This window comes from Nannobrachium achirus (assembly GCF_963921795.1).
Source record: "Nannobrachium achirus genome assembly, chromosome: 22".
Taxonomy (NCBI): domain Eukaryota; kingdom Metazoa; phylum Chordata; class Actinopteri; order Myctophiformes; family Myctophidae; genus Nannobrachium; species Nannobrachium achirus.
This window is the reverse complement of record NC_137829.1, coordinates 47098058-47123156: the sequence shown is the minus strand read 5'-3', so window position 1 is coordinate 47123156 and position 25099 is coordinate 47098058. Positions and strand designations below refer to the sequence as shown.

General features: G+C 41.5%; 1 protein-coding gene across 2 annotated transcripts; it reads right to left on the bottom strand.

The window, feature by feature from the left end:
* Positions 1-518: 518 nt before the first annotated feature.
* Positions 519-21458, bottom strand: hnmt (histamine N-methyltransferase). Of its 2 annotated transcripts, XR_013963272.1 has the most exons (8): positions 21321-21458; positions 17797-17951; positions 16804-16856; positions 8918-9025; positions 7580-7710; positions 6913-7006; positions 1472-4324; positions 519-933 (listed from the first exon to the last, which is right to left on the bottom strand). XR_013963272.1 is itself a non-coding variant. In XM_080753707.1 (7 exons), the coding sequence occupies exons 2-7, from the start codon at positions 17931-17933 to the stop codon at positions 3960-3962; spliced, it is 888 nt and encodes a 295-aa protein (XP_080609833.1). In that variant the 5' UTR covers positions 17934-17951; positions 21321-21458; the 3' UTR covers positions 519-3959. The 2 variants fall into 2 exon arrangements, 1 of the variants encoding a protein (XP_080609833.1); XM_080753707.1 differs by having other exon boundaries at positions 519-4324.
* Between the last annotated feature and the right edge of the window lie 3641 nt (positions 21459-25099).

Sequence of the window (25099 nt, the reverse complement as noted above, 5' to 3'; positions counted from 1 at the left end):
AAATCCTAGACCTATCTGTAGCCACTTTTCCTCAGCGTTTTGCCATAGCAATGTGTTTTCGTTATGCAAGCACGACCACCGCTCACTTCACATTGGGTGTGATTTTTGAGCGGTGCTAACCGCTCCTATACGTGGCTGTGCGTGTGTCTGTAGCCTTTTTCCTCAGCGTTTTGCCAAAGTAAAATGTGTGTACGTAGCATCATGTTTGTCTAGTGATGTCATATATCGTATGTCTGTAGCCTTTTTCCTCAGCGTTTTGCCATAGCAAAACGTGTGTGTGTAGCATACCCTGTACATCCTAGACTCAAATCCTAGTCTGAAGACGTTATGCAAGCACGACCACCGCTCACTTCACATTGGGTGTGATTGTTTTTACCCTATATACAGTTATAGTATATTATTTATAATTGTAGTTAAATTACAAGAGATTAAACACAAGTTAGAGTGAAGATGGTTTTACTTCACATGAACATGAGAGGGTTTTTGTGACAGTCAATGAAAGACACAAGGCAAATTACCAACTATTTATATAATTGACTTGAAACCTTTTGGATATTCAGGAAAAAAGCCAACACATTTTCACTTTTAGAAACATACAATTAGAAGTTGACAATTATCTAAAATGTTTGAGAGTGCAAAATGAAGGACATTTAAATTAGAACACAAAAACATTAATATGAGAAAATTGCAGTGCAGCAGAAATTATACATACAATTTACAGTACTTTTAAGACAACTTAACTTTATTTCACCAGTTTTTTATCCTTTAAGTTGGTTAAAGTACCAGAGGAAACAACGCATTCTCACTCTCAAGATGGAAAAAGGGACGGATTTGACCGAAAGTCAAACATTTGACTTGAGGGTCAATGTTTGACTATGTTGACTAAGGGTATTTTTACACAAGGATAAATTAATCTGAGTCCGCTAAACTAAACTATTGTTACAGCAGGCATTGACACTAAGGCTTGCCCACCTGCCCCCGGCAGGTAAATAAAACGTCAGGGCAGGTGAAGTTGGCTTTCAGGTTGCCCGACAGGGAAAGTGCTCATTTGAGAGGGGACACAAATGTCTATAAACACAACACGAGATATCTGTCTAAACACCTGAAAGTGGCCAGTGCGCTGTGTCTTCTGGTCTGTGGAATGTAAAATAAGAGCACTATTTACCTATGATGTGGTGTTTTTACTATTGCTACATTTAAAAATATAAAATAACAAGTGTGAAACCATAGACATATTCAATCATAGCTAAAGTATTTGGTATTTAGATTTGGAGATATTGAGGTATGACATTTTATCGCACAGCCCCAGAAAGTGAAGAAATAAGTGTTAAATTGAGCGGTGATTAAAATTGTACCTATCATTTTATAATGGACGATTTACTTTTCGGGCAAGTGGGCATTACCTTCGGGCAAGTAGAACATGACCTGTACTTGCCCGATGGGCAAGTGCCTCTGAGACCTTAGTGTCAACCCCTGGTTACAGCGTTATTGACACACAGACACGTATTTCTGACCCAGTACGACACTTTTTTGAGAACGGCTCTGCAAGAGGATATCGTATTGAGTACGAAGCTGTATAAAAGGACCAGTATGGAGAATACAATGACGTCAGCTTGTCTGCTTGTCAGACTGACCATCGTACGGGGCTGCACACAGAAAATAGCAGATCTACAAGCAGACACGACACGTTGTTAGCTTGTTGTAGCACAGCCATTTTCGAGAAACATATCCTCAGAGCCTGCTCATTCTTTTGCAAGAGTCAGTAGAATTGAGCCTGTAGAGTGGACCTTAGTTTGCTGCTGATGCAGAAACCAAGCCTAAACAAGCCAGAGACATTTTCCCGTGGCACATTTTAACTAAATACCATAATCTCATTCTCAACTATCAATTCCTATACCAACCGAGTCCAAAGCAAAATAGTAATAGCACTGCTTGCTTTGTTTTGATGAGAAAAGAGAAACACCGCTACTGCGGTTGCCAAACTCGGTGAGTGAAACAAGCGACCAGCTCTATGAAAAACTATCCCAACAGTTTCACCACTTGAACTCTATACATTAGCTATTTTCTAGAAGAATGTAGAAAGCGAGCACAAATAAGCATCCAATCGGCAGATTTGTCTCACCATGGGTGCCAAACTGCAGCCGGAAGTTCTGTGGAATGCATTGGAGTCATTGGAAGCCTGTGGACCAGCTCATGAACAAACACTAGGCCAATTCTACAAATGCCTTCTAAATCAGTGGTTCTCTGTGCCAGGGACCGTGGCAGTTTTCTGAAAAGCTTGTTATGTTCCACTACATCATTGCATAGTATAGTGAATCCGTGGCCTACCATCACGGCCCAGTGTTGCGGTGAAAAGCAGCGGTTCTCTGCGTTTGTGGAAGTAGATTCCGAGATAAAGCAGTTTCTTTGCATCAGCAATGAATTGGAGCCTATGTAGAATAGACGCTCCATGATGCTGGCGGCCGAGTTGCATCATGGGATGTGTAGTGTTTTCGCTCACCAGCCGCTACCGATGTACCCGTTTACCATGGTGACCAGGTCAGACGTCTCCAGGCGTCTTAACAGGGAATTGGCGCCCATTAACCATTAACCCTAAGACTCCTGTGGACGTCTTAGGCATCCAACATTGGATGCCCACAATGCGACATCATGTCTCACTTTGCACAGGGAGACTCTTTGATGTCTCCCAGTGCCCACAACGCGTTTTACAGTAAGCTACGTTAAACTGTAACTTACTGTACGAGGCACCTGCGGCTGAAGAGAAACACTCCAATTCCCGAAATGCAACGGGAGATCACGTGACCAGGAAGTCGAGTTTCCTCATAGAGAGCCTGTTATGAGATTCACAAAAGTGCATTTATCTCCTAATCTAACTTTTAAATCACGTTCATGTTTAAAATGTGTATGCAGGGTAGCCCTGCATAGTGCATACACACAAAAACAAAAGATAAGTGGCAGCACGTATAGGCAAGCGATTTGTGGATGTAGTTTTTACATTTTTTTTTTTGCATACGCTCAAAATGAATATGTATACTGTATACTGTATGTCCTATTGCCCCAAAGGTACTGAGTAAAGCGGGCTTCCCTTGATGTAAATGAATAATAAAAATGTGGTCACAAAAGAAATGTCTAAAACAAGCCCTTCTCTACTGGCCTTACAAAAGCACTGATGGCCGCGGTTGTTATTTTTCTGTTCTGAGTGAAAGAAAATATTATCGCAAAAAAAAGGGAAGTACTCGATAACATTTACTCAGATTACTTTTACTCTGAGCCTCCAAAATAAGGTAAAAACAATAAAAAAGTGGGCACAGGGCGATTTAAGTTTCCTCATGGGCACTCGATGTGTTAATAGTTTAAGTGTGGTTAAAGAAGCGCCCCTGTGACGACTCGCTCAACCAGGAATCACGTCTCTCACTAAAAGCGTCATATACATACAGTGCATGTTATTTTATTATTTAAGTATCTCACAATCCAGCGCATTAAGATCAGAATCTCCAGATGAAGGTCTTAATAGCTGACCTATGGATTGTAAGGGCTTCCAGCATCTATACTCCCCCCCCCCCTTCTATGGTCCTTTTAAACCCATTTAGACTGGCTACACATTATTGCACGTAATGTTTTGCTTTAACTATTGAAAAATAGCAGATATACAAGGTCGGAGCGTGCTGCGAGCTTGTAGATCTGCTATTTTTGAAAAATCGCGAACATTTGTGCAAGTCTTTGAATATTTTGACCCGATTCTATATGTGTCTCCTAAATCCTTCTAAGTTTTTTTTTTTTTTTTTTAAACCTATGTTTCTATGTCAGTGGTGCTCAAACCTCTTCATGTCAAGGTCCCGCGGCACTCGGTGCCACGCTGTGAGCTTGTATATCTGCTATTTTTCAATAGTTAAAGCATTCAATAATTCTAGGCCTAAATGGGTTAAAAGAATAAAACCGAACGTTTTTTTTTTTTTTGGCTAAGGCAAAGCGTCAACAACGAGCGCCGTCAGGTTGTTGTTGAACGCCACCGTGCCGTCGGCGGACTCCGAGCTGCAGTCGGGGTGGCGCAGAAGCTCCAGGACGCCCGCTCTGAGCTCCGGCGAGGCCGTGTGGCTGAAGTCCAGCACCTCGGTCAGGAAGTCCAGCAGCAGCTCCCCCTGCTGGTCGCCCGGGGTGAAGCACTCGGTGATGTCCATGTGGGACGGCAGCTCGTAGCTCTGGTAGTCCACGCCCTCCGCGTCCAGGAAGCTCTTGATGTCGCCCATGGTCACGCACTGGCTGATCTCCTCCTTGCACAGCTGGCTTCTGTAGGTCCCCCACAGCCTGCCCCACCCGCTCTCTCCTGAAGAGACAAGGTTGAGATTTAACCCATTTAGGGCCTAGAATTATTGAATGCTTTAACCAGTGAAAAATAGCAGATATACAAGCTCACAGCGCGGCACCGAGTGCCGCGCTGCGAGCTTGTAGATCTTTTATTTTTGAAAAAGTCGTGAAAATGTGTGCAAATCTTTGAATATATGTATTTTCAAAGCAAACGTTTGTAACTCAAATTTTGCTTCTGGGTGGTCCCTGGAACTAGATATTTTGAGATGGGGGTCCGTGGCCAAATAAGTATCATTTTGGGGGTCCTTCACATGAAAAGGTTTGAGCACCACTGACATAGTAGTCTCTCAAGAACAGACTAACTGAGCTCCAGTCAAGTGAAAAGGACCTTTTCTTTGACGATGGCTGGCCAGATTGCTGACATAGTTTTTCCAAAAATCTCAGAAGGATTCAAAAGACACTTATAGAATCGGGTCAAAATTCTAATTTTCACGATTTTTCAAAAATAGCAGATCTACAAGCTCGCAGCGCGGCACTCGGTGCCGCGCTGTGAGCTTGTATATCTGCTATTTTTCAATAGTTAAAGCATAAAATATTGCGTAATGTGTTCAGGCCTAAATGGGTTTAACACAATGCCACGCGCTGTGAGAAATCACGTCGATCACCTTGCGTACCATAGCATTGCGAGCGCATGTCGAGTAGAGGGAATACGTTTAAAAGGCAGATGTCCATTTCTTTTGAACACCCAGAACATAATTTGTACCCTTAGCAAAGCATTTAGCATTCACTATGCTTTGCTTTATTTTTTAGCTTTTTTCCCCGCATCATTCTCATTCTTGAATCTTCACCCAAAGAGCTGCACGAAGAAAACAGTAGCCATGTCCTTCATCTTGCTCCTCCCATCCCTTAAGCCTGACTTATAATTAGTTGTGCATGGTGGGGTCAGGGGTGTCCACCGGAAATACAATACACAGGGACAGCCTGGGTGTCCAAATGGACCCTTTATGGGTCTGTAAATCCACAACTTTAAGAGTTAGATTAACACTGAGGATTTTACAGTGTACAGATCCATCTTTAAAAAAAGAAAAAATTAATATTGTGTAAAAAAGCGTTGCAGATGCCCTAGCACTCCAAATCATAACCGACTGTGGAAACTTCACACTGGACTCCAAGCAACTCTGACTTCAGAAGGTTGACATTTCTCTATTATAAATCCTTGTTTTGATTGGTCTTGTGTAATATCTTTGTTTATTTTTGTTTTTTGAGCGGTGCTAACCGCTCCTATAGACCGCTTTTTTACCAAAACTATGATGTCACAAATGATGATGACATGAGTTCGCTAGACCAATGAAACACTTCGATTCTGTTGATCTGTCCATGATGTCATAGTCACAGAGGCACCCGATTGGTTAACCCTGATTTAGAACGCGCGTAGGCCGCGTAAAATACGTCATAACGCGTTTAGGCCGCGTAAAATACGTCATAATGCGTTTAGGCCGCGTAAAATAAGTCATAAAAAATTATTGAGCGGTGCTAACCTTGAATTTCAAAATTGTATTAGATGAATATCACTTATAAGCGATAAAATAACCACACTTTTAGACAGACTGTGGAAAATCTTACAGGTTATAAATGACAGGCAGCTAATACAAGTTTAAAATACAAATGAACAGACTTTGAAAAACTAAAATATTCATCTTCTGGCCTCTCTGGAGGCCTCTCTGGAGGCCTCTCTGGAGGTAAATAAGGTCACTTATCATTACACTACGACACTCTTACAAGTTACAATCCGTAGCTTGGTCAACTAACTGATGAGAAATGACGATAAAGACTTATATAGTCTGAGCAGACCTCTAGACTGACATCATACACAACAAAAACAATATTGCCATGCATGCCTATCAACACTGATTCGCGCAGGAATTAGTTTGCACCGCTCACTTCGCACGGGTGCGATTTTTTGTTTATGTATGCGGTGTTTATGTATGCGGTGTTTATGTATGCGGTCCAAATGATCGGACGTTATTCGTGTTTATTCTGAAAATACATTTTGGTTTTTTTTTGGAGAAGAATTGACAGGAGGGCTGTTCAAAGGAATTTTCCATCTAAGTCGCAGTAATTGAAGAGAATACATGTAAAAGATTAAAAGGTGTCAGTCTTGCGAGTAAACAAACAAGTGTCTCAAGCTGTGATTTCCTGCAGAACGCAGAATGTACAACAGAGACATTTCAATCAATTCCTCAACTGAAGGAAGAATTAAATACTTCCTTAGACACCAGCAGTAAAATAAAAGTACCTCGAAAAGTACTTTTAATAAAGGTTTTTCTTTTATTAATGCAAGAGCATAGAATATTTATTGAGAGAGAGAGAGAGAGAGAGAGAGAGAGAGAGAGAGAGAGAGAAAGAGAGAGACAGAGACTGAAAGTCCACATTAGTGAGGATGATTTATATGAAGATATACTGTAACTTGAAAATGGGTGACGTGGTGTACAGTATGTGGTGTACATAGGGTCAGTACTTCAGTAAATGTACTTAAAGTGTACACCAAATAAAGTGATGCTGCACTGTGCACAACATACTCTACAAGTCCAGGTTCGAGCCACTTACCGGAAACAAGAATGATGAGAAGTTTCCCATTCCTGCCGAGCAGGCTCCTGAAGAATCTGACGGTAGCTGAAACATCCTTGACGTAATACAGCATCTGTGGATTCCATCACGGATAATGAATGAGCTACTGGATTGAGTCGACAGCTAATTATAATTCTATAGAAGACACATACTCTAATGGGATTCATTGTTAACTAGGTTCTGGCCTATTATAATCGCCTATCGGCCCATTAATTGACTTTCGTGATGACATTCGTATCAGCAGTTATGCATCCGATGATGTGCCCCAATTATTTCTAGACACTTTCAACCCTGCATCCCTATTTTGGGCATGTCATTATAGGCTCTATAATCTTTCAAAGGTTTTCAAAAATACAGCATCAGCCCAACACATGGTTCTATTTTTGGTGTGTTTTGTAAAGTTATTGTATAGTTTATGGCACTTATTTTTTAAATAAAATATCAGTCAAAGAAGCCATAAATCAGTGGGCAAGGACTGTCCAAAATCGGGATCGGCATTGTACAGAAAGATCTCGCATTGGTCGTGCAGCTTGGGCTCATATCAAATGAATATGACCTAACTGTGACATGAATACAGTGTCAACTGTCAATGTAAGGTTAGGGCTACAAGTGGGTAAATGTGAGGGTCATTAGAATCAGCACCAACCTGAATCATGTGAATGAAATCTGCCTTCTTGGTGGTCTGTTTGGCTTTCCAGTGTTCCTCGAATTCGGCAGCCGTCATCTTATTCCAGGTGAACTTGATGTGATCCAAGTCCTTTTTCTGGGACACTTTAACTATGACAACACCGCACGCACGCATGCACGCACACACAGAGTTATGTTAAACCATACATTAAAGGACTAGTTCACTGAAATCCTATGTCAGAGATCAAATGCGTATAACATTAACTAACCATATATATAGATATATATACACCAGTAAGACTCCCTAATCGGGAGATAAGCGACCATCAGGTCACATGTATGATGGTGGCGCTAAATGGGACAGATCCTTGTTGATGACATGAGTCTAGACATACTGTGTACAAGTTATTTGTAATTATAATCAAAATCCACAAAGTAAACTAGTAACTAGAATGAGCCAGTCTTTGGAAAGGAACGGATCCCAGTTATTTTCTTAGTTATTCGTCTGAACAAAAGGCCTTTCATCCCTGACAACTCAAAGGTTGGCTGTACATGCAGATCCACGATTCTAGTCCAGCCAAGTCACATTCATTTATAGAACATTTTGCCGCGCTGTGAGCTTGAATATTTTGACCCGATCCTAAAAAAAGTCTAAATCCTTCTTTTAAATTGTTGGTTCTAAAACTTTTTCATGTCAAGGAGCCCCAAAATTACATGTATTTGGCCACGGACCCCCATCTCAAAATATGTTGTTCCAGGGACCCCCAACAAGCAAATATTTGAGTTACAATTGTTCGCTTTTAAAAAGATATATTTAACGATTTACAAAGAATTTCACGATTGAAAAGAAATAGCAGACCTACAAGCTTGCGGCGCGACACTCGGTGCCGCGCTGTGAGCTTGTATATCTGCAATTATTTTATAGAGGGTATGCGCGTGATGTCATCATCATACCAGGAAGTTATGTGGGAATGCCTACTGAGTGGCAAAAAAATACTTTCTGGCCTTGATAGATCCAAACAGAAAAGTCCTATCTGATTGCATTAAACGACACATTGCCACTCGATTTGCCATTCACTTTATGCATGCGCATATCCTCTATTGTTAACACATAGAAAATAATAGATCCAGGTCTGAAACGCAACAAAATGTTGAAAACTTGATCAAGGGGTCTGAAAACTTTCCGTGTGCACCGTGTAGTACTGTATGTACAAGGATCTTTCTGTCTTTGAAAGATACACATCTGTGTGGTCTTTGTACTCTGGGCTGTGGGTAGCAGAGGTATAGGCTGTGTGTGTGTGTGTGTGTGTGTGTGTGTGTGTGTGTGTGTGTGGGGGGGGGGGGGGGGGGGGGGTACCTCTGTAGTTGTGCAGCTGCTGGCTGCTGGGCTCCACCACCTCGTTATCCACCGTCACCCCGGGGTGCTTCTGACAGAGCTGAGACATCATCTCCAGGTCGATATCACCTACAGGTGGCAGCACAGTTATTCCACGTACCTCTGGGGAAGTTTGCATGGATTAAAGCAAACATATCCTGACTGAAAAAGTCCCGCTGTGTGATTTGCCAAACGGTGAGACATCGGCACTAGCGCCGTTTCCTATACCAGTGGTTCTCATCTTTTTCAGGCCGCGACCCCCAAAATAATCATATTTTAACTGGGGACCTGACAAGCACTTGGAATTGTAGGAGTTGGCATTACGTTCCATTGTGAAAATAGCAGATCTACATGCTCACAAGCATGTAGATCTGCTATTTTCACAATTTTGGCCTCTAATCACACTTTGGCCAATGTTTAACCAGAAGGTCTTAAAAGTCTTTAAATTGTCACTTTAGAAATGTGCAGATACCATACACTTATACTGGGAGAAATCTCGCTTGTTCAAACGCACATCATTTCGACAACGGAGCGTCGGCAGGTATCGCTGCTCACCCCCCAAGGAGGTTGGGTTTGGGGTTAGGTTTGGTTGTCGAAAAGATGACTTGTAGAAATAGCGACACGCTCCCATACTGTATGTCGGTCTGTTTACTGTTGAGTGGGAAAACAATGTTGCACATTAAGCTAAACCTCTGGGGACCCCCGGGGGTCCCGACCCACAGGTTGAGAACCACTGTCTTATACGATTGAACACAATATGCAAAGTGTTATGTTTTAATGATAGTTTTTCCACAAGATTGAGGCTCTGACCTTTGATTTGATAAAAATATCCGAGACGAGAACAATACGGTTTTATGGAAGATGCTTCTGTACATATTGCCACTTCAAATGCTTTAGAAGGGTTCCCACACATTTTAACCAATGAATTTCCAAAACCTTTCCAGAATATTTAACCCAATTCCCAGGCCTACATAACAACCATTCAACGCAGTAACGAGTCTCTTATTCCTATGTGCAATGCCCGAAGACAGGCAGTGCAAAAATAAAAGAATATATAAAGCATAGAATGGTGATAGAATGAGCTTGTAGATCTGTTTTTGTCACATACATTTAGGCTGCAACATTTAGGCTGCAATCACGCCCGTTAGACTAAAAACTAATTATATCCTATGCGATGTTATACTCTACATGTTTTAGAAAATGTTTTTTTTATGAACTAAATCAATAGTCAAAAACAATGCATAGCCAAATATATTTTTTCCAGGACTTTCCAGGACCCTTGATCAATTCCAAACCTTTACCAGTACTGGAAAAAAACATAATTTCTAAATAATTCCAGGAATTTCATGACCTTGGGAACACTGCTTTAATCTTAAAATAGTAACCGAAATTAGCCCATCCGCGACACATTGCTTGTAGATCGTCTATTTTTTGTCTCTATGCTTTCATAGAAGACATGTTGGCTTCTCTGGAATCCAAACAAAATCATTTGTGGCGGGCTGAGAACTTGGCCCATTTCCAGCGCTGATAACAACCCTGCTACCGGGCTAATGTTAGAAGTTGTGCACGAACGTGCCACGTTCATTGAACGTGCTCGGAGTGGTGAGTGCTGGCTGATTTAACCAGATCAGAGTCCAATTAGCATGACTCGGGGACATGCTGTGCATCAAGCTAATCGATACACACTGAACACAGCCGTACACGGCATGTAGCTGGATTAATTGCGACCATAGGTCGCATTTACTATGAAATCCTGCAGCTCATGTGCGTCAGTCAGTCAGTCACGTTCCATACATGGCCAAGACAGAATTCATGTGCAAGTGTGACCCGCGTCACGGCAACCGCACTTGCAAATTAATTCTGTCTGTGTCCCTTTTATGCCCATATGGAGATCCCTGATGTCATCAATATTAAAACTCATCTACTGCCTATGACTAGTTTGACGAGTTATATTAACTAGTCCTTACCCGTTCAAAGATATGAGCTCCGAAATGATGTGCAGTGTGTGGGTTATGGGGTGTGCACTGTGCACACAGTATATGAGGGATGGAAAGTAACTTTCTGGTGCTTACATGATAATATGTAGGAGCATCAATGTAAGAAATACCCGTTCCATTTAACGGCTACAGGGATACTGTGTACCGATCTGCATGATTTTGGACAACATCTGTAACAGGGCCAGAACCACCCCCCCCCCGCCCGCCCGCCTGCCCGCCTGCACACACACACACTCCCCCCCCCCCCCCCCCCCCCCGTGTGTGTGTGTGTGTGTGTGTGTGGGTTTGTGTGTGATTGTGCATGGCCTGAACAACAGCGCCCCTCCCTTAACATGTGTGGTCACAAAAGGTACTGTAGGCTAAATAGATATAGATACACCATAAAAATGCAATTATACAGCATACGATTTGTGAAAGTGACAAACGGGCTTCACAGTTATGTCAGGTGTGTTCATATGCTGATGGTGATGCGATTTCAGATCAATTGCTCCAGCCACTGAGGAGAAACGCGGTTTCAGACAGACAGACACTCAGACAGACAGACAGACAGACAGACAGACAGACATTCGGAAAATTATATGATAGATGGGTCCACTCTGCCTATGACGAGTATGACGAGTTTGAAAAAAAAAGAAATTTTGGACCCCATTAAATCTAGTAAACATGATTTCTATCGCGATTTTGCATGTTTCACCCCCATACAACCCCATCTTTCATACAGGGCAGCCATCTTTGTTTACATAACATGTAAAACATAATGACTGCTATCTCAAGAATGCCTGAACGGATTTCCAATCGGATTTTTTTGTTTGAAAGCTGTGAACAGCCTGCACACACATGGTGCATGATCTGTTAAATTACATGGAAGTCTATGGAGACTTCTGGCAGGGAAACCTGAAAGACGGCATATTCAAAATGGCAATAAATGAGTTAAGCCCATATCTGGGAATGCTCATAGCCTATATGAACATATTCTCTGTCTCTATTCTCTGTCTCTGTTGTTTCAGCGCTAAAGGGCGAGGTCGCTTCTCGCCCCTTGGGGTGTCTTACTGGTACAGCCTTAAGAGTAGGGGATGATTCTTTGCCATGAAAAGTTGTTTTATCTGCTCTGGTTTGGATCTTATTTCCGTTTGGTCACAATATTTTTTTTCATGAAAACCTGCTGTCGAGACAGATACTCCTCTCTCTTCTGTGTGTGTGTGTGTGTGTGTGTGTGTGTGTGTGTGTGTGCGTGCGTGCGTGCGTGCGTGTGTGTGTGTGTGTGTGTGTGTGTGTGTGTGTGTGTGTGTGTGTGTGCGTGCGTGCGTGCGTGTGTGTGTGTGTGTGTGTGTGTCTGAAGATGGATGACGATGTATCCTGTGTGCATTGATGCACAACAGAGCCGTGCACTCACACCTAGCACACTTTTTTCTTCCCATTTGACTCAGACTAGGAGTGACTGCCTAAATCAGACTTCAGACATCACCCCGCCACCGCAAAAGAGCTCAGGTCTTTTGGTGAACGTGATTTGAACATCATTTCTTTGTGTATTTGTAACACAAAAACATTATACGTTTTTTGTCATATCTGCCCCGTGCAACCGTTTGTTTACGTAGCCGTAAAAGCCAGACAATTAAATCATTAATCGCAAATTATTTGTATGGCAGTTAATCGTCAAGTAAAATAATCATCTGTCAATACCTAGAATGTGAATAATAGACTTGTGTCCATGGGAACAAGTAGGCTACTGTACTTGATACGAGGCCAGGGATAGCATCTTTCTAGACCTGTACTTGAGGTCACATGATTTGTGCACTGCAGCTCGCTGCTCTACTCGGTTCCATGGACCACCTAAACCTAACCCTAACCTCAGTAAAACTAACGCTGGTGAATGCTAACCTGGTGAAATGCTAACCTGCAGACGCTGGTGAATGCTAACCTGGTCGTACCAAAGGGAGGTCGAACCAATGCTCAGTCCCCGCTCTACTCAACCGTGCATGTTTTTTGTCAAGACAGTGGGACCTCGCGTCTCCCAAAATGTCGGAGTACATTTTCTAACAATCTGTGTTATTCATTCATGCATGCAGCGCACTGATGAAGACAGTTTATACTTTTACTGCAACATCTTTCCTTTTCTGTAAAACACATTGTGTGAGGTGGGAAAACATCACCACCAGAGCATGAAAGAAAGAAAGAAAGAAAGAAAGAAAGAAAGAAAGAAAGAAAGAAAGAAAGAACGTTAACTAATTCATTGAGGAAACTTTGTTAAACATCTACCTGAACTAGTTCATTTTAATCTGTCTTAATTGAACTTTGAGCTAACTCTTGTGAAGCGTGAACTTGCACCACACACCGTTTAGAACGGGTTAATGGTCAAAGTTTAAAACCATATCAAATAACATTAGTCAGCCAACAGCAAAGTTACCATCTGCTGCTCTCAAAACGTGCTCGTCATTGTTGTTTTTGACAGCAAATTTTGATTTAGTTTTAGTCAGTCTTTTGAATAAAATTTTAATTTAGTTTTAGTCATAATTTAGTCTAACCTGACTTTCGCCAGATAGTTGCAGCAGTGCATAACGCTCTGCCTTACATCTGGGCTCTCTCGGACAGACTCGATGTAAGGGGCGGGCCATTTTTTGAATTTCTGTAGCAGGTGATTGGATGTGGCCGTTTCTATCACAGTCTGGGAGTGCCAACTCCAACCACTCATATTGGCCTGTCTGCATGACGTTGCACCCAGAATCCGCCTCCTGGGTTTCCACGTGGTCTGCAATCAGACTCTATTGGCTCAGAGCCGCTCAGAGCCCGCCCATAGCTGACTTTACGAGTGTTATCAACTCTGGCCGAGCAAGCCCAGATGGTAAAGCAGAGCGTTATATACGCAATGCTGCCACCATCTGGCGAAAGTCAGGTTAAATTTAGTCCCCTGAAAAGTTTTAGTTTTAGTCTAATTTTAGGCGACTAAATCTACAGTTGATTTAGTCAACTAAAATGTATTTTGGCAGGCCTTAATGGCATCATAATGACTGATTTTACACTTGGTTGTGTGCTGAAAATAGCCGATCTACAAGCTCACAACGCGTTGCTGCGACGCGCTGTGAGCTTGTAGATCGGCTATTTTCAGCACGCAACACCTAAGAGCAACCACACATAAAATGACTCCCTTCTCCGCTAGTCCCTCCCTAACGTTTTAGTCTAGTTTTATTTTGTTGACGAAATTGTCAATATATTTAGTCTTAGTTTTAGTCATCACAGCTTACCTTTTATTTAGTTTTCGAAAAAAAAAGCAGTCGACAAACATTTTTCGTCATAGTTTTAGTCGACGAAATCAACACTGGTGCTCGTGAAAAGTGGCATCTAAGCCAGGGGTCTTCAACGTTTTCAGGCCAAGGACCTTGGCAGATTTTCATAGATGTCATAGATTAGATTCATAGGCTTGTTTGACAGTACTGTCATCAGTCTATGTTTGATCTAATTTGATCTTCTTTTTTAACCTCTACACCAAAACCTATTTGCCAAAAATAGCCGATCTACAAGCTCTCAACGCCTCGCAGCGCCTTAGGTGTTTTTGTCTAAGGTTCTCCTCAGAATAGGGATGTGAAAAATAATTATCCTATCACAAAGTTTTGGCGGACCCCCTGTAGTAACTCTGGGGACCCCCTAGGGGTCCCGGACCCCCTGTTGAAGACCCCTGATCTAAGCAATGGTCCAGCAGGACTAGAGTAAACAACAACGTAACCAGTTAACATGTAATGTAAGGTCCTCCTCAGTCCTCACAACAGGTCCTGCCAGCCAACAATGACAGGACAATTGACTTAATTGTAAGCAAATTGAAGACGAAAAAACAAACAAAAATAAACGTCATTTCAAGAGAGTTGTTTGACTATATATGAAGCTTTCACAGCTGTTGCAAGAGTTTGAAATACCGACTCACAAGTCAGAAAAGAATTGTCTGGGTTTCCGAGGCTAGAAAAGAATAAAGCAAAACTTGCAAATGATGACGATATTTTCACAAATCCACTCGCAATATTTGTCAGCTAGCAGATAAACACACACAACCCTCACACTATTCAGATTAATACAATAATTGCCCTAAACTGTCTTTCCCTTTCCTGGCAAAGTCAAGCCAGTGCAGACACAGTATCGTTGGGTGATTTGACGGTCTTGCGATTGGATGAGTCCAATTGTCGGAAAGTTTTTATTCCAAGTACCTTCTTTTCACATGACAGGTTTCCCCGGTAGGACGTAGCCCGTGGAAGGAACACGTTATTCCAACCAGTTAGTTTCCCCTCCATCAGGTGCCCCGGCTAGGCCATGGGGAGGCAATATAGGTTATCATTTCTGATACTGTTTTGGCGCAGGATGACTTGCCATAAGCAGTATATCCTGTCTGCAAGCCCTTACTGAACAAACATGACATGTTGACAGAACTATAGCCTCTCTGTTTATAGTCTGGCATAGTCAGACGATCACAGATCTCCACCTACTGACACTGTAAAGCCCTTTGCACACAGGACAGTTGCGTTTTTTTCGTTTGCGGCATGAGTAAAACGCATTGGATTTGGTGTGCAAGGCTGTGCGGAATCGGCGCTGCGGATCCAAAAAGGAGTCATAAAAGGAGTGATGAGTTTTTCACCGCATGCGACAAGACGCACGAATCGAACTGGTTTAGATCGAGAAAAAAACGCACGGCGGCAGCCACTCGTCGCACGGCTAATTCGGAGCCGGTGTGCACGAGGTCATAGAGAATCATTGTTTTCTTTTCAAAAAATTATATTGTCCGTTTTATCCGTGTGGTTAAACGCGCCTGTGTGCAAAGGGCTTTAGTCTGGTGACATCTAACTTCAATGAATGAAACAAAAGAATCAGATCATATCAGATTTTATTTATTTATTATTAGTATTAATTTTGTTGACTAAGACAAAACAATTTCAGAAGACTAAGGCTAAATGGTGTGTTATTCAAAAGACTAAATCTTTGCTGTCAAAATTAACACTGCATTAAAACTGCATTAAAAAGACTAAAATACTAAGATTTTGATATCTAGTCGATTAAGACTAGACTAAGACTAAACAATTCCAGAAGACTAAAACGAAATGGCGTGTTATTCAAAAGACTAAGACAAAATCATAATTTGCTGTCAAAAGTAACACTGCTGTTAGCTGGCCCCGTATTAAATTCAGATTCCCCTCCCCCCCCCCCCCCAGACAATAATCTCCTGGCTACGCAAAACTGCTCTGGCCAACGCCAAAGCCTCGAGAGAAGTACTGTAAATGTAGTGAAATAATTACGGTACATCTGGGGGAAGCACAGGTGCATGAGCGGCAAGAATACTTTTTCCGCTTAACTAAAGAAACACCCTGTGGGAGAGTTTTAATAGATGTTAGTCGTCGCCGTTGCTGAACTTTGATCGCGGCTTCATTAAAAACGCAGATATGGGACCCATGATAACGTTGGATATGATGTTACTAAAAGGGTAATAGCACTCGTGGGCTAAGTAAGGGATGCTTCTTTGAAATAAACGATATAAGCTCTACCTCTTAAAACAAAAGGCCAACTACGCCTACAGGGTCAGTTGGGGCCGGGGTGACATTGTCTGGCAAAGCGAGGTTAAAGATTACCTTGGCAGCTGTTGCATATAAACCCCTCGGAAAATGATTGTAGCCATTCAGCGGGGTTAAAGTTTTTTTTTTTATGCAACACTCCAACACGGCCATAAATTACACACGGCACACACAAACGCAGCCTCCATTATTCAAACGTGACTGCCGGCTCTCACCTTAGCTGTCCTCCGCTGGAAGTCATCCTGGCTCCTTTTTTTTACTGCGTCACAAAATAATATGAGATAACGTACTGCTTGTTATAGTGTCCTCCTGACGCTTGTTACCGTACCTGCACCGCTTCCGACTCCAATGAGGTTGAGCTGCGGCCGTCCTTCTCCAACGCTGACGGGACAGGAGAAGAGAACATAATGTTGTGAACAGATTTTACCATCAAATAATATTGTATGATATTGTCGTCTCTGTCTGGGTGGAAACCTCACACATGTCCCAAAACTTTTGTTACTTTTCAGGATTCAAATGTAAAAAAACGAAACAAAATAAAACCAGCAAAAGCGGCAGATATCTACAGGCTCGAAACGCGGCACGAAAGCTTCTGCGGATTACTACTTTTGATGCTTTCGTGTGACGCTGTAATATGATGTTTATTTATGAAAAAAAGCAAAAGGAGAAAATAGGTTTCTGCCCCACAGCAACAATATAATATTAGAAGCCTTGTATGTGCAATTAAAGGGATAGTTCACTCACTCCATGGAAGACTTGAATACATGGATGTATATATTTTTGTTTTACGCATTCCTAAGCCAATCATTCGATGACCAGCAGTAGTTCCCTATGGAGACACAAAGAGCCTGCTTTGTTCCCTGTTGGAGACATCAGCAAAGAACCGGTTCGGGTTATTTCTCCCGACTATGGGATGAAATGAGAGGTGAGCTTTTCCACCGAGAACCGAGTTGGTTCCGAACCGTAAAAGTTGGTTCGTGGCCGGTTCACAAGAACGAACCAAGGCTCCAAGAAAGTTGCCATCCCATAGGCGGGAGAAAGAACCCGAACCGGTTCTTTGCTGGTGGAAAAGGCCCCAAAGAGTCTCCTCAAAGTACTGGCTTAGGAAGACGTCCTATGACAACAACATCAATACAGCATGGAATTGTGGTCAAAATCCTATCCAACGACAACTGGGTTTTGGTTTTGAGTCTAAATCTAATCAAATGGTGTTCCGTGGCTCAAATGCCAAATAAATAATGGACCTCGATATGAAAAGGGTTGAAAACCACTGCTCTAGATTCTCCTATGTGACTAGGACAAGGACCGGCCGGGAGTTTACCTGGCTAAGATGCCGGGCAGAATATCGTGGATGAAGTCGTGCATGCACTGGTGCTCAGAGGAGCGGTCCAGGAACATCTGGAAGGACTTCTGGTAGCGGCTGTCATCTTCAACCAGACTCCTCAGTGGAGATGTCATGGTGGCAACTAAGCCTCTCTGTAACAGCAGGACCCACACATTTATTTTAGGGAGATACAGCTGAGTTCACCTTCACAACATACTCTAGAACAAACCTACAAAAGGGTTTCCCAAACTGTTCAGGCTGTGGCCCAACTACATCTATACTATAATTTTGCGAATGTCTGAGTGAGTGAGTGAGTGTCTGTCTGTCTGTCTGTCTGTCTGTCTGTCTGTCTGTCTGTCTGTCTGTCTGTCTGTCTGTCTGTCTGTCTGTCTGTCTGTCTGTCTGTCTGTCTGTCTGTCTGTCTGAAACAGCGTTTCTCCTCAGTGGCTGGAGCAATTGATCTGAAATCGCATCACCATTAGCATATGAACACACCTGACATAACTGTGAAGCCCGTTTGTCACTTTCACAAATCATATACTGTATATTAGCATTTTTATGGTGTATCTACTATCTATTCTGCATCTAGCATGAGGCACATCTATTCTGCATCTAGCATGAGGCAACATGTTTAACCAGCTCTCTCTGTGTGTGTGTGTGTGTGTGTGTGTGTGCGTGTGTGTGTGTGTGTGTGTGTGTGTGCAGGCAGGCGGGTGTGTGCGCAGGCGGGTGGGCGGGCGGGCTGGGGGGGGGGGGGGTAGCCATTAAACGAAACGGGTATTTCTTACATTGATGCTCCTACATATTATCATGCAAGCACCAGTTAAAGTTACTTTCCATCCCTCATATACTGTATGCACAGTGCACATCCCATAACCCACACACTGCACATCATTTTGGAGCTCATATCTTTGAACGGGTAAGAGCTAGTAATGTTTAATTTGATTAAATTGTAACTTTAGAAAAGTGCAGCTACCCTACCCTGTATGCACCTTATATACAGTGGTGGAAAAAGTAACTAAAAATGTCACTGAAGTAAAAGTATCAATACTGCAATGTAGAAATACTCTGTTACAAGTAAAAGTCCAGAATTCAAAAGTATGAATTGAAGCATATCTGCAGAGTAACGAGTAACTAAAGTTTTCAAATAAATGTAGTGGATTCAAAGTACAGTATTTGGATCTGAGATGTAGTGGAATAGAAGTAGAAGTATTGGAAATTGGAAATACTGTAGTAAAGTACAAGTAGCTCAAAAGTGTACTCAAAGGAGTAGTTCACCCCCAAAATGACTTTTTTTCTATTGATTAGTCACGCCATGGAGGTTAGAGTTCAATAATATTTTTTTGTTTTTTGTCGCATTCCTAAGACAAAAATGTGATAACAATAAATTTACCCCCATTTGTTCCGGATGGGGACCTGTTTCGAAACGGGTCCCCATCCGGAATCAATGGGGGTAAATTTACTCGAATCAATTTTTTTTCTTAGGAATGTGACAAAAACCAAAACATATTATTGAACTTTAGTCTCCATGGCGTGACTAATCAATAGGAAAAAAAGTCATTTTGGGGGTGAACTACTCCTTTAAGTACAGTCAGTGATGTTACTAGGTTTTCAATGTAATGGGTCCTGGGACCCACAGGTGGTCATTCAAATGGGTCCCAGAAAAGTTTTATGAGTCCTCAATACAATGTTTTCGAGCGCTGTGGGCTCGTAGATCGGCTATTTTCAAAATGTTTGCCCATTTCTTATATTTATTTTAATGTTTGAACTTAGAACTAATGTTTGAACTTAGAACTAGGATTTCTAAATACACTAGGCTACAGACACCCATTTAATTATATTTATATCACTGGGACCCCAATTTATATTAAATGTTAAAATACTAGAGTACAAATGGAACAGGTCCATTTGGTTCCATTTGTTCACCGAGTTACAGACCCATAAAGTTCTATTTGGTTCCTAACTATCATTTATCTGGGGACCCCCTGGAACTCCCTCAAGGACCCAGGACCCCACTTTGAGAACCACTAGTGAAAATAGTTTTTAGCTGTTCCAGGTTTAACTGATAATACATCTTTACAGTGTTTATCTTACACAATACATTAAAAAACGAATTAAACTATCTAAACTAATATAGCAACTTAAGTAGAAGTAGTAAATTATTTTAACATGAACTCCAATAGAGGCGCATCCCCGGGACCCCAGGACCATGACATGAATGAGTCCCTGGGCGACTTGAATGAGTTTTTGATGCGGGATGCGCACGTAATGACATCACTGAGTACAGTACTTAAAACACCACTGCTTACCTCTATGGTAATACACTGACATTGCCTATTGTATGATTGGTTGGTTTGTTTGCTTGCAGTTGAGTGAGGAAACAATGATGCACAATAAGCTAATCAGTAGAGAACCACTGAAGAGCAGGTTTAGCAGGACTGGTTTTCAGGTCATTCATTCAATCATACATTAGCCTACATTAGAGAGACAAAGACTAACCTTGAATCAACGACTGTCATAGAATTATTTGATCGATTCAGACATTTGAATCACAGTCTTGAATCAAGACTATATTATGTAGCCTTGATTCAAGACTCATATTTATACACAAATGTCAGAAGAATCGATCAAATACATCTATGGAGTCTTGATCCAATAATAAGGCTACACATTTAGATCAGGATGGTCGACGCTCTCATATTATGAGACATTTGTGTACACATCAGACATAATGAATGTGTACATAAATGCATTGGAATTGGAACGGAATGCACGTTAGTCCAGCCTTAAACGCTGATGGACAAAAGCAAGCGTGCACTTGTTGCTGGCTAATAATGTTGACAGCAGTAGAGATGGGACGTTCGTGAACGAATCGAGTCTTTTGAACGGCTCTTTGAAATGAACGATGGGATCCGGTTTCGCAGTACTAGGGAGCCGTTCCTTTCCAATGAACAGTTGTGGGAAAAAGTACTCAAAGTCTTTACTTAAGTAAAAGTATCAATACTGCAATGTTGAAATACTCTGCCACAAGTAGAAGTTCGGCATTAAAATGTACTTGAGTGAAAGTACCAAAGTATTGGTAGCCTACCAAAAGTAGAAAGTACTCATTATGCAGAATGTCCCATTTCACAAGTTTTTCAATTAATGTAGAAAATAGCAGATCTACAAGCTCACAATGTGTCGCAACGCGACACATTGTGAGCTTGTAGATCGGCTATTTTCAAATGGCAGAAATGTATCATATGGCCAAAATGTATAGGCCTATATAGGTTTGAAGAATTGAAGTGATTTGCAATCATCAAAATCTACAAAGTATAAACCAGAAATGAGACAGTCTTTTGGACGGCTCTTTGAAAGGAACGGATCTCAAGAGATCCGGGGCCGGGCTCACTTCATAGAGCCATAAATCCCATCTCTGCTAGACGCTACAGCTCAGCGTAACATTCAGTATAACATGTGGTGGGTTGTTGTTGTTGTTTGTATAAAAGCACGTTAAGCGATAACGTCATGATGTGACTTACGTGTGGAGAGAGTGCAGAACCCAGGCAGAGGCTCTACAGCAGTGTTGTTGTTGTGTTGTGAACGGAATGGCAGAGACTAGAGAGCAGCAGTCAGCAGAGCAGAGGAACTACAGCACAAGAAACACTTTGGACACTGACTCAACTACTGGAGCTCCTCCTACTGACTGACTGACTGTAGGGACATACACCCTCTGATGTGTCTCACACACACACACACACACACACGCGCGCGCGCACGCACGCACGCACGCACGCACACACACACACACACACACACACACACACACACACACACACACACACACACACACACACACACACAATTCTTCTCAATGCCACCACAGACATACATACATACAGACAGACAGACAATATTTGGTCACGGACCCCGATCTGAAAATATGTTGTGCCCACAAGATTTTTTTTTTTTTTTTCCCCAGCAAATATGGGTTACAGTGGTTCAACAGATTTTGATGCGACATCATTTTGTAGGCAGAGGATAACTCTGCCCCCAGAGTATTTTCTGTCCCTCGCTATTTCAACAGATCCGAGACAAAAATAACGACTAAAGTATAATTCTAACACTTTCCTTTCAACAACAAAGAGAAGAAAAATGTGTAAATAGTAAAAATAGTAAAAAGATTCACAGAAACTGGGGGCAGACATTCTCCTCTGCCTACAAAATGATGTCATACTTAACAGCCCCATTTGGCCCTCGGGGTCCCCACTTTGAGAATCAGTGAGGTAGACAGACAGACAGACAGACAGACAGACAGACAGACAGACAGACAGACAGAACCTCCGTGAAGTTGGCAGTGGCACCCCATATGTTGATAACATATATAAAAATGGTGTCATTCTTTAGTGCTGGATTTGTGCTGAATTGTGCCATACATTTTATAATTTGTGCTGGTATAATTACCCCCGATTTTTGGGCTCCAAATCGGGGAAAAAATCGTCTCATTCTTTAGTGCTGATCTAATTTGTGCCATTGAAATCATCAATTGTGTTTTTATATATATGTTACAGTATGTTTGGGTAACTCAGGACGGTAAGAGTAAGAGCGCTTGTTTTGTCGTTCACCACACACTAATCACCACCAGATGGCGACGACAGCCCATAGACAGCCATTCACTAGTGCAGGCGCTGACGTCACTCGTTTGCGACTCTCTTTCTTTATTTACTAGCCTAGCTGGGCGGTGTTTAGCCATTAGCTTAGCCATTAGCTTACTATGAGCGTTTATCGTGGGCTTGCCCAGGCCTTACGGCCTGGGCATAAATATAACGATTGCATTCACCACGGCTTCGTAACTCGCGCGGCCCTGGTCCGCTGGCCTTCGCGCCGCTTGCAATGTCGTGGACAATCGAGCGGCTCCGCCTGGAGGACGTTGTTGTGGGCGAACGCTTGTTCCGCCCCGTGCTGCACGGCGAGTGCTCCGTTTCTCGACCGTACTGTTTCTCTAACAAACCGTGACATATATATTTATATATATAAATATTTATATTGGTTATGAATTAGCAGATTTAGCAGCAGTATAGTGATTGCCCTACAGAGGGCGGTGTAGAGCAGCAGTATTTCATTGTAGAACATGAGCAGTACAGTGGTGTTATGTAGAATATCTCAATAATGATACCAGCACAAATTATAAAATGTACGGCACAATTCAGCACAAATCCAGTACTAAAGAATGACACCATTTTTATATATGTTTTCATCATATCGGGTGCCAACTTCACAGAGGTACACTACAGACAGACAGACAGGGCTCAGGTCTTATGCCTTATGCCTTACCTTCTTTGCCTTTTTTTTTTACTATTTTGAAAAACATTTTTAAATACTTCAAATGCTGATCTACATCTGCACGTTGTCTATATAGTAAAAAAAAAAAAGCAAAGAAGTTAAAGCATAAGACCTGGATCATAATAGAGCCCACAGTGTCATACAAGAGAGAGTGGGATAATCTACATTCATGGTCAACCCCCTCATTGGAAAGTAGAGCTATATTTTCGTCCATGCCTTACCTTACCTCTTATCCCTAAACTGTTTTAACTATTTTGAAAAACATTTTAAAATAGTTTAACAAGCCAATCTACATCAACACAATGTGAGCTTGTAGATCAGCTATTTGAAGTATTTCAAAAATGTTTTTCAAGGGGTAATATAGGCATGGATGAATAGAGCCTGTAGTGTTTCATGTCTTAATATGACCTTTGCATAATTCTATTATAGAGGTGAACAATAGGTATATGGTTGGTGACATTAGCCTACTTTTCTTTTCTGTAGTTATTTTTGCAGTAATCACCAGGTATAACACAACCTGGAGGGATCTCTAATTTTAACCAATTTAAATGTGGAAAAATGTTCAAATAGAGATTAATAGGTTACCTTTTTTTCCCCCTCCTTGCTGGAGAGTGATGAATGAGCCATGTGGCCCAGCCTGTTCATTCTCTAGATCCTCTAAATATTCATTACAGCTTCCGCTCGGCTCTCAAATCAGCCAAACTGTATTAAACTTTATTAAGGTGATTTAGCTGCGGGGGTAATAGATAAATCATGATTAAAAGGCAAAACCAGTCATCTCAAAGCCAGGCCCTTGCAGGCTCAACTATCCATATGCTGAGTGGCAGTGGTGGCAGATAGTATTCACATGTTTTACTGGAGTAAAAGTATCAATGCCACCATGTAAAAACACTTTGTTTACAAATGTCCAGTATTCAAAATCTTCCAGTAATCAAAATTGACTTGAGTAAAAAAAGTAGAAGAGTATAATTGGCATCAAACTATACCAAAAGTAAAGTAAAATACACATTACTGTACCATGTTTGTTAACCCATGTTCAACCTGTATTAAAATATTTTGAAAATAGATCTACAAGTTGGGAGCTTGTAACTCGGTCATTTTCAAATAGCCAAAGTTTAAAAAACAGCCCTGAAGTGGTTAATGTATGTTTTCTTTTTAAAATAAGAATCTAAAGTAGGCATAACTAGTAATAGCATTTTTAAATAACTGTAGTAGTGGAGTAAAAAAGTACAATATTTCCCTCTGAGATGTAGTGGAAAGAAGTAAAAAGTATTGAAAATTGGAAATAGCCCAGTAAAGTAAAAAAGAAATTAAAAATACCTCAAAAGTGTACTTAAAGGAGTAGTTCACCACTTTTCAACCTGTCTTCATATAATAGGTCCTCACTAATGTTCATGATAAAATATCACATTTTTTTCCTACTCAGTCCAAGTCTCCTAGGAGAGCTGTGGGTAAGTTCAGAATCCATCGTCTTGTGACATCATCATTTTCCCCCAAAAAAGTTTAATCAATATTTTTGAAAAAAATATTTAGATTTGTATTATCGCGAGAACAATGGCTTCCACTTTAAAATTGCAACTTTTCAGGAATAGAAAGCCTGCAGTTTCTATAAACTGGATTGGCAGTCGATGATGTCACAAGACGATGGGTTTCTGACCTGCCCACAGCCCTCCTCTGAGAAAAAAAAAAAAAAGCTATTTTTGAGTGAGGACCAATTATATGAACATAGGTTGAAAAGTGGTGGAGTGCCCCTTTAAGTACATTACTTGAGTAAATTCACTGTACTTAATTACTTTACACCACCGCTGAGTGGAAGGAAAGCGAGATGAATTGGACATGACATTTTTTTCGCTGCACATCAGTTGGCCTTGACAGAACCACTTGGACTCACCCTCCTCTTAAATTAAAGTGACAGTTTTAAATAAATGAATTAGATTAGACAAAGGATTTAAACGCTGCACCGTCTTCCCTGCCTCCC

Coding starts and splice junctions, on each gene's coding strand:
- hnmt (XM_080753707.1), bottom strand. CDS start 17,933: ATGACATCTCCACTGAGGAGTCTGGTTGAAGATGACAGCCGCTACCAG. Junction 9,026..16,803: donor TGGAGTCGGAAGCGGTGCAG/GTACGGTAACAA, acceptor TGCCACCTGTAG/GTGATATCGACCTGGAGATG. Junction 7,007..7,579: donor ATTTCATTCACATGATTCAG/GTTGGTGCTGAT, acceptor TGGAATCCACAG/ATGCTGTATTACGTCAAGGA.